We start from the raw sequence: 11,212 nt of genomic DNA on the forward strand, positions 1-11,212 counted from the left end.
ACACAAAAAGCAGTGTGAACCTTACAACATTGGATATCATTTTTGAACTGGATACAAAAAAATTAGTTTTGAACTACCTGAATATAAGGGAATGCACTTTATAAACCTTTCGTGTTTGAAATAAATTACACAATTGATAATGAGAGCAGAAAGAAATAAACTTTAAAAAAAATAAAATAAATTTAAGATGATATTATGAGCTGATGGAGAACTAAGATAAAGTATAACAATGTTAGTTAAAAAAAAACAGAATGTAAATTTTATTGATGATTCAAAAAGTTAGACCATTTTATCATATTTTACATGTCACTGTTAATCACTTCAATATTTATATGCAAACAAAAATATACACTTATGAAAATTTATGTAATTATTATTTTTTTTTTTAATGCATTGCAAAATTTTAAAAGTATTAACATTGAATTTTAACAAAAAGAAAGAACAAATTAATATACAAAGAAATCTGAAAAACAATCAAATTTGTTTGATGAAAATCAGTCCATTTTTTTTTGTGATATTTAAGTTTGAAAATTAAAATAAAATTTTTATTGAGATTATGAGAATTTTGAAAAGGTAAAATCATATGTAGACATATATTGTATGGTAAGATTGCAGTTAAAACAAAAGTCCAGTAAAAAAATTATTACCCTTAACCAAAATAAAGTTGGAAATTTAACAAAACGTAGGGTAATATACAACCTTATAAAAGAAAAATTAAATTTTGAAGATCAATCCACAGGTTTGGAATAAGCAATCCGCAGGTTTGGTTAATAGAATCAAAAAACAATTAATTTGATGTATTTTTAATTAATAAAATTGCATTGCCTTCTCTACATCTTGATTGAATGTTAAACATTATGAAAATAAAACTAAAAAATTTAGTGAAACAATGAAAGACATACAAAATGAAATTGTACAAAAGCTGTTATTAAGGGCCTGTTATCATTCTGCCTTATTTTATTTTTGTTGTGAAAGTTTATTTTCACCAGTATTTTAATGTTGATTTTGTTAACATTTTCAAAACGCTTCATGTGGAAAACTAAAAGCAGTGATTATATACAGGTGCAGCAGAACAAACTTAAGCAGTTAGGTGGGGTCAATGCCCAGGTGGTGGTGGGGATAGGCAGGTATATATCTTGATCCACTTCTGTCCGTGATCCACTTCAGTAGCTAACATGGTTTGGACCAGACCATATCGTGGCTTTGCTGTGCATGCGTATTTTGAAAACAACTGATCCGTATCATGATGGAAAGAGTGACTGTTCAACATTCCACAAAGAATCGAGTTAAAATATGTCAGGAACTGTTTGCATATTTTGAACGTTTTTTGAGAAAGTTTTCATCAATTTTATGCAAAATTTCATACGGACGTGTTGTTCCTCCAACTACTTCATTTTTGCATTTTTACTGATTCAACAAGAAACTTATGCATGATGTCACTCAATCAGTAGTTACTCGACAACTAATGTATAAATCAGAACCTAGTAAAAGGGGATATGTTATTACCAAGATATACTGCTAGGTGTGCGTGATGACCATACCACAACATCTGCAGATGTTGGCACACAATTTAAAAAGTTCAGTCTTTTTTTGAACAGCCCTCATACATAAACCATGAGTGTTTTATACAGAAATTATTATTAAAAGGAAATTTTTAAAGGATATTTGTAACTATTTGGTTGGTAATAAATATATAAAGAATCATATAATATTAGGTGATTCAATATTGATGTAAACAAAAATGATTTTAAGATTGTTGAATTTCTTAATAATTTTTTTGAATTAGGATTTGAACCTTATTTTAATAAAAGTTCCCAAATCAGAAGTAATTTTGATGAATCATTCATAAACAATGCTTTTATTGAAAGCGTTTTTAATATAAAATCCATAAGACCCAATTATTAGATTACTGATACTTGATTCATTATCCTGTACTTTTAAATATTAATACTGAAATAATATCTGAATTTTTTAATGATTTTTTTTTGCTTATATTGATTTCAAAGAATTGTTATTATTAATTGAAACTCTAGCTTGGGCAGGTGTATATTTTGTTGATAATGTAAATGAAGCAATGCAGTTAATCAATTTAATATATGAATTGGTAAAATTAGGGAAGTTAATAAATTAAATAGTAAAGGTTCTAAAATACCATCAGTAATACATCATATTTACAAGTGTGATTAATAAAAAGGAATTGTATGAAAAATATAGAAAAAATAACAATTTTATTTCTCTGAAAACTAAATACCAAATCCATACTAAAATACTGAACAAGCTAAGCTATTGAAAGAAACAAGCAAATAAATTTAAATGAAACAAGTGATTGAACTGCAGGAAAAAATGGTACTTTGCAAATCCCAAAGTAGGAAAAAAAAATTTTTGTTATCAGTCATTTCACTGGTTTGATACAGCTCTCCAAGGTTCCCTATCTAGTGTCAGTCATTTCATTTTGGTATACCCCGTACATCCTGCAACCCGAACAATTTGTTTTACATATTCCAAATATTGTCTGCCTGCATAATTTTTACCATCTACCTGCCCCTCCAATATTCCTTGTGATGCCTTATGAGATGTGATATGTAATGTGATGTCTTAAGTTGTGGCCTATAAGTCTGTCTCTTCTTTTAGCTATATTTTTTCCAAATGCTTTATTCTTCATCAATTTGCTGCAACACCTCTTTGTCACTTTATCCACCCACCTGATTTTTAACGTTCTCCTATCACATCACATTTCAAAAGCTTCTATTCTTTTCTTCTCAGGTACTCTGATCACCCAAGTTTCACTTACATATAAAGCTATGCTTCAAATGTATACTTTCAAAAATGTTTTCCTGATTATATTTTTGACTGAAAGCTCGTTTTGCCTGTGCTATTCAGCATTTTATATCGCTCCTGCTTTGTCCATCTTTAAAAAATTTTAAAACATTTTAAAAAATCCAGAACAAACATCTGTTCAGTCAAGAGAATGAAAAAGTATTGCAGTAACTATTAATTTATCAATATCTTATCTTTGTATGCCAACTAAAATAATTTTAATAAGAATGTCCCCATCAAATTCTGTTTGCAGATTTATAAGACTGAATTACACAATTCAATTTTTTTATCAATAAACAATCTTTACAAAATAAAAGGAAAATGCTACAATTTAATGTGTAAATGTAAAAAAAAAAAAAAACATCACTGAAGAAGGGCTTAGGCCTGAAAATGTTTTGAACATGAAAAAGTAAGTGTTCTCTAATTATGTACTTTGTGGAGGCTGAAAAAATATTATATATTATACAATTACAATTATCTGTTTTGCATACCAGAATTTCCAAAAGATTTTTATAATTAACTTAAGATGGCACATCAATATAAACTTTACATTCTGGTGATATAAACAGACACATATATTACAAGATCCAGATTCCTCCGCAACAACACACCATTTTGGTCTTCACTCACAGAATTTTGATCTTTCCAATTTTAAAGTCAGAGTTCTTCTTAAACTCAGAAAACAGCTCATTACAAAGCACTAACCATTTTTGTCTTTGAACCTTAGTACCCTTTTCCTTCATTGAAAACAATCCTTTTTCCCCATGAATCAAACAACTATTTTCATCATCTTCATCAAAATTTCTAATTTTTTGTAGTCTTCACTTATTACATTTGATGCCCTCCTTTTTTGTAGTTCAGGTAAAATACATGAAATACCCTGTTCTTTTACTAGGTTTCTTGTTAATTTAACCATTCATTCTGACACTTAAAATTCACTGCTAACTCTTGTGTGCTCCAAGAGTTCGGAAGTAAACTGACAATTTTAATTTTATTCTCTTTGTTGGAAATAAGAAAGTTTTTCTATCAAACCATCAAATTTGGTTTGTAAATTTTGAGAATTGTCATCTGGATTAGAAGAAGTAATTTTCTTTTGAACTAAAACTTCCAAATTTTTTCTTACAGTGGTAGAAATCTTTTTATCTGAACTTTCACCATCCCTTTCTTTAACCACAACAAATATTTTAGAATAACAAGATGGGTTTAATGATTTTCCAGTATAAGAAGACAGGAAGATTTATATTCTTAGAATAATGATCCAAAGCAATTTTTCTTAAGCCTTGTTACAGGCTTTTTATGTTTTTTGAAATGATGACTTTTTTCAACTATTTTATTTCATGATATTTACAAGTTGAAGTGACCTCAGAGTTCATTCTTAAAGACAAAACACTTTTTCTTTTCTATAATTTTTAATTGATTTAAAAACTCCATCCACAGTTTTATGGCAAACTTCATTAGTAAAAACACCTACAGAACACTAACACTCCAATTTGATAAAAGGTCACACAACTGTACATTTCAAGAGCACAGAGTAAAGTGAGACATATATTGGTAGAGAGAGAAGACAAGACACAGTGCAGGAACAAACTTGCACTACTTGTAGATGCTTGAGTGAGCCTGTTCAATCCTGAACCTATCTACAGAGATTTGTCACTCATCGACTCATTAGCACTTAACTGACAATAACAAATAACTTTTGACAGGATAAATTGTAAATAAATATATATATATATATATATATATATATATATATATATATTAATTTAATCATTTACATAATAGTTTTTATAAATATAGACTAACTTATTGATAATTATTAAATTAATTTAGGCTTCTTTTTAATGGATTAATTTATTATCATTTACAAACAATTTTTAGTATTTAGCTGGTATAAGTTCAGACTTCAGCTTAACATTATTTTGATAAAGACAATCTTTGTATTTAACATAATTCAAAGTTATATACTGAGCAGTCTACATGCTTATTTATAATAAGCTCCTTCATTTATTTTTAAGAGATGTGCATTTATTAGTTTAAAATGCCTTAAAAATAATGGAGTAACTCCTTATGCCCAGTCATTTCAAATGTGGAAATCAAACTTTTTTTTGTTCGAATTCATAATTTTTTTATACATAGTTTGAATTGAATCTCAAAATTGAAACTTATACTGAAGTTCGATACCATAGAGACCTTTTATGAGTGCAATTTTCATAATTTTTCTGGTTCTCCTACAGAGTTAATGCAGCTGAAAAACTGAAAAAAAAATTCAATTTTTATAAAGGTGTAATTTTTAAAGGGTAAGCTACTCACCATTGATATTGTATATAAAGTAACTAACCGAACTCTTATACAAAAAAGCACAGAAAAAATTGAGGTTGAGCAACTTTTCCTTCTTTGAGAAATAACCCTATGAAAATTGTACATGAACAAAATCATATTGGATAGGTAAATAGGGTTTTGATTTGTAGACCAGAAAGTACAGAACACAATATAGTTTATTTGAAAAGCCTAGGATAACTCGGTATTAAGTAATTTAGAAAATCATATATGCCTGCGAACACAAAAAAAGTATGAGCCTTATAATAGTGAACTGGATACAATAAAAATTTAAAAAAATTAGTTTTGAACTATCAAAATGGAAGGGAATGCACCTACAAAATATGAATTTCTTCTGAGATTGTGAAGTGAGCAATTTTTTTTCTGGACCACTTGGAATGAATTGACCCTAGCCAGTTACCTAGACTTTTTCGGTCCGATCTATATAATTAAACTGTTGAAATAGAATTTTTTTACAGTTAAATTTTTTCAAATTATTTTTATTAAGTATAAAAGGATATAGCCTCAGCACAATAAAGCATTTATTTTATTTTTATAAATTTTTTTTTTATATGCAGATTTTATAAAATGACAGTTTTTCTTTAGTATATACATGTTTTATTTTTCTACAAAAATATAAATATCAAAATTATTTTTTTTAAACTTTTATTTGTAATATTTAACAAAATTTTATCTCTATTTTCCTTCTTATTTTATGCCTAGCATTCGCACATTGCCAGAAGTCCCAGAAGATGGAACACCATGTATTTTAAAATTATTATTTTTTTAATTTGCTTTTATTTTTAATTATAATTTTTTTTGAAAATCCTTTTATAAATCTATTTTTTAACTGAAAAAAAAGAAGAATGTTCCATATTACATACCTTTATTCTTGCGTGACCTAATGCCATAAAGTACAAGTATTGACGTTTTCCCTCTTCAGTTTTATCTTCGTTATACATTGCCTCAAACATCTGTAATCCCTTTCGAACATCAGCCGGATATTTACTTCGAATTAGGCAATACGCATAATTAAACCTTGTATCTGAACTCAGCTCATCCAACTTGTTTTCACTATTATACTTTAATTCCCATTTCTGTAACAACCAAAAGAAAACATATACCGTTTTAAACCAAGAAATATGATTTAAAATTATAAAAAGATTTATAACAGAAATCATTGAAGTGCAAGTCTCGAAAAGGTGAAATTCATGGAATAAGATTTGAACTAATTAAAATTTCCACTTACTTTAAACCAATGTATATATTTTATGGATGAATCATGATATACAAGTATATCATACAATTGAAAAGAAATCTCCGTGGAAGAGAAGTAGAAACTCCATCTTTCCCTGGAAGATTTTGTGTTTAAATACTGATATGGCTGACATTTTTCATACACTATAATTATTATATAAAATATGACTTTCCTACAAATACAAGGCTTGATTATGCGGTGAATTATTTATTTAAAAGAAATCTCCTGATCAGAATTTGAGGCAAATGAATTTACTTCTGCTTATTGGAATATGGGGCAATCAGTGAAGGGGCTGTGCATATGTCCCAAGGAAAATTTAGAAACAATTTGATATTTTTTTTCAGGGTAAAAAACACTTTCACGTTATTATCACCTGGATACGATATTTGTTCTACAAAATGTGGACAGTTAAATTAAAAACTAAAAACCCTGACACACAAAATACATCTTCAAAGTAAAAAACCTGTAAAGCATGTTAAAACCGAAAAAACACAAATATCTCGGAAAAAAACTGCAATCTGCATTACAGCAAATGCCATGAATATTTGGAACACGCTACTGTAATTTATATATTTGAATATAAATGGACAGCTCTAAAAAATTGTAAAACAGAAGATAACAACACTTCACTATCCCCAAGAATTGTTTGCATGTTAGCCCCTAGTTTCAACTTGTAAAGCAATGCTGCGTAACAGATACAACCCACAAGGATGTAGTGTACTTTCAGTCCGCAGTTGCAGAGAGCAAAATTGGTTGTCTGAGTCAGATATCTATGACTGAGCCCTGCCCTATTCGCAAACAGCAGATAATAACCTCCACTCGATGGTTATTTCTGAGTGAGGAGCTCCATGGTGAAAAAGTGTTTTTAATTGGGTGAAGTTTATTGTTCATGGTAGCATCACACTCACTTGCCAACACATCATGAACCACCCTCTTCAGGAAACAGACAAGATCATTAGAAGCAACGCAACTGGTAAAAGGAGGGTGAAAACAAGCTTCTTTTGCCACACTGTCTGCACGCCCAAAAATTCTGCACTGCCTGAAATTCCTATACGGCTGGAAAATGGAAAAAAGGGCACAGCATAAAAAAAAGATAAATAAACAAAATGTATTCATCATATTAGTAAATATGAATACCAAAATCAGAAAAGTAGAATATCTTCATCAGATAGCTGAAAAATTCATACTGCAAAAAAACAAGTGAAAATGAGTTTTCACTGAACCAGATCAAAATGCAAAACAGAAAATTGAGAGTACTCAATTTATCATTAACAGAATATTCATTTTAGTTTATGAAAGTCTCGCAGATGTCAAAAGCTCCAGAAGCCTAAAATGTAATTTCAATCATTTTTTTGTTAGGTAATATTGAGAGAAAGATTATCTAACACAAAGAAAAATTATAAAATGAAAGCAAGATATTGAGAAACTGAAAAATGAAAATAAGGTTTATAAATCAAAAGACCATTCAAGACAAACTGGAAGCACTGCTGGATGATGAGGATACAAACAGTGAATGGCGGAGTTTGGTTATTGCACTGATAGAATCTACTGAAGAATGTATGAGTAGCAAACATTATACCAGAAATAGAATAAAGAATGGTTTGAAGACTGCAGGAGGACAATAAAACATGAGAATGTAACTAGCTACAAGTGACCTGTAACAAAAAGAAACTCAAGGAAATTATGAGGAACATAAACAAAGAAAGTAGCAGTCAATAAAATACAAAAGTAAATGGAAAAACAAGCAATAAAATACATAACATGTAAAGAAAATAAAGAATTTACACAGACAGAATGAGGGGAAGAAATTTTACAGTAGGACAAAGAAAATGAATAAGGGATTTCAACCTAAAATAATGGCCGAATATAAACTCAACACAAGTTATATATTATATTACATGAAAACATACTGTTTCTCATGAATACAATGTTTTAACAATGCCCTCTTTATGCTTCACAGATACAAAATTCTGTTATTGAGCTCAAATTAACCAATTACTTAAATAAATAACAATGGGGCCCAATGTTATTCAAAATATTATTAAGAATTTGTCGATGTTCACTTTTGAAACCTAACCTTACTGTCACTCATCAAGGAAATCTGTAAGACTAAACAATCCACTGCAAAAATTCAGAACAGTTCACATATAGGTAGTTACTTGTATTTACATCAATGAGATAGTCAACAATTTGAAAGATTCTACATTGTAAATTATCAAAATAAATAATGACAGATGTGTTATTATAATTCTCTGAATGTTCTTATTTCAAACTACATTTCCACCAAATGATTATAAAAATAAATTGTTTTTCTCAAAATTGACAAGTGCACACAAAAAACACACATTATATTTGCAAAATCACACGTGAAAGCGTCAATGTTTGCTGACAATATGTTTAAGCCCTCCAATAATACATTTATTACCAATTTCGGGAATTCTATTGAAGCTCTCCAAATGTATGCAGTGTGCGTCCATTAAACTCACTTTAGGGTCATCTAACTTCTTAAATACCAGCAGTGCGTAGAAAACGTATGACACTTTCATGTTAAATATGTATAATTGTATAATTTTTTATTTGTTTTTACAAATGTTATTTTTACTATACAACTCTTTTTGCCCTCTCTCAAATCTGCTGCTCTGGGTAAATGTTCAGTCTGCCCATACCTAGATCTGAGCCTCTCAAAATGACAATATTTGTTTATTAGAAGGCATATTATGAAAATGATAAATTTATAGAATAAAATATTTAATTAAACTTACTTATCTCAAAAAGTATACAATAACTTGTTACTAAACAAATTCAATAAACACATCCTATAAGACTATACGAATTTACCTATTTTGATTTTTTTTTTTAATTATTACTTATTGAACTGGAGCAAAAAAAAATATTTGGCCTTAGAGAATTATCTCCAAGCTCAAGTGCACAATTAGATGCCCAAAAATTGATTAACCTTTAACATTTTTTTTCTTAAAAAATCAGATTAAAGCATTAGTAAACAGATTGCACAATCACACTTAAATAATCAATTTGCACTCTTTATCAGTAATCATTACATAATATTTAATCCTAGCTAAATAGGTATTTTACAACCTAAGTGTAAATGGATCATGTGCTTTTTTAACAAATTCACATTTCTTATTTTGTTGATCATTCACATCAAAAATGTTAAATATAGGTAGATTGTTACTAACAAAATGATTTTTTTTCTCCTAAATGTTAACGTCACAAACCAACTTCTATAAATCTAAAAATGATCCCATCTCATCCTATTTATTCTACATAGACTTTTTAAAACTCACTCACCAATCTGCTTCTTATAAAAATAAAAAAAAAAACAAAGAAAAAACAATATACTAACTATATATAAAATGGGAAAAAACGTTTAATTTAAAAGATTAAGCAAGACTCTAATAGTTTACAATATTTGCACAAAGTTAGGTAGTTCTTTTTAAAGAATGTAATTTTGATTTTAATTTATGTTCAGGCAAATACAAAATCTTAGGAACTTTTATTATAAGAATTGTTCCAGGCAAGATGATAAACTATCCCGTTCTTCCAAGGAAGTCCCATCCCTTTTCCTAATTCTTTAATTTTTCTTATCTGAATAGTTACATTATTGATATTACATGTAGCAGTGAGGCATGATATGATGCCTATCTGCGGGCCAAATGTGGGGGTCCTTCAAGTGTTTAGCAGGTGTATTAGGTTATGCCAGGCTTCATACACCTCTTACAATGTGAATCTACAAAAAGCACTCCAATATAAATAATCTAAAATGAAAAGCTTTACAAATTTCTACAAGTTTTGGCACTTGTGCATTTTAGGTGGTAACATAGTGGCTTACATATTAGCCTGTCGACCAATAAATTGCAAACTTTTTTTATTGTATTGTTAATATCACCCAATAAAACCATTTATATTATAAATATAATTTACCCAAAACTTAACCTACGCTCACTTCCCTCGCTAACCTTGACTAATTAACACAATAATGTTTTCAGTATTTAAACATAAAATTAGAGTACAGGTTATTTGTTATTAGAGTATAGTTCTAGAATTGATCAATTTTAGAGAAACATTTTTTTTTAAACCAGAGTACCAATTAAAGTGCACAATTGCCATTTTAACATATATGAAACTTTTTTACACGAGTTTTTGAATAAACAGATCTGGGTATGAATTTCTTGTTTATGTACAACAAAATTTGTGTAAAACAAAATTTGCAGAATAACAATCTTAAAAAAATATTTGAATTATGTAAATCATTTGCTTACCCAAGCAACAAATACAGCTGCTAGTTGACTTACATGTATCAATTAAGATTATTTCACGGAAAGAGACAATCACAAAATCTTTTGCTACTCAAAATAATATAACGGCAACGTCATACGGATAATGGGCAGTTAACTAAAATTAAGTTATTACATATTACTTATGTAACACCTTTAAAGAATTCAGACGTTAGATATGTTTCAATCAAACACTATTCACATTGGACAATACTCAATAGTGAAAAAAATTCTGAACTGCAAGATGGTAGGTATTTAAGAATAATAAAACATAAACAATTAAATCAACTACGATATAATTCCAAAACATACCTTTAAATCCTCCGAGTTAACAACATCTAACAAAATATCATCCATTTTGTTACACAATATTGCTTAATAATCAACACTCAAATGATAATAGAATTCCGTCAATCTACTACATGTACGTACACCAACAGACGCGTAACAACCCAATAAAGCTAAAAACAACGTATTACAGAACAAATAATTTCACTTCCATTTGCAACCAACAAGAAACAGAGTC

At 28.7% G+C, this 11,212-nt stretch overlaps 1 protein-coding gene across 1 annotated transcript in view; it reads right to left on the bottom strand.

The window, feature by feature from the left end:
• The window catches only part of LOC142318761 (mitochondrial fission 1 protein-like), a 33,713-nt gene extending 22,501 nt beyond the window's left edge, over window positions 1–11,212 (bottom strand). Inside the window, exons 1-2 of the mRNA XM_075355209.1 lie at window positions 10,999–11,212; window positions 6,018–6,230 (exon numbers count right to left, since the gene is read on the bottom strand). Coding sequence (XP_075211324.1) covers window positions 6,018–6,230; window positions 10,999–11,043 — 258 coding nt within the window. The 5' untranslated portion in view covers window positions 11,044–11,212. The remainder of the gene's footprint in view (window positions 1–6,017; window positions 6,231–10,998) is intronic.

The sequence above is a fragment of the Lycorma delicatula genome, chromosome 2 (genome assembly GCF_047948215.1).
Source record: "Lycorma delicatula isolate Av1 chromosome 2, ASM4794821v1, whole genome shotgun sequence".
NCBI lineage: Eukaryota > Metazoa > Arthropoda > Insecta > Hemiptera > Fulgoridae > Lycorma > Lycorma delicatula.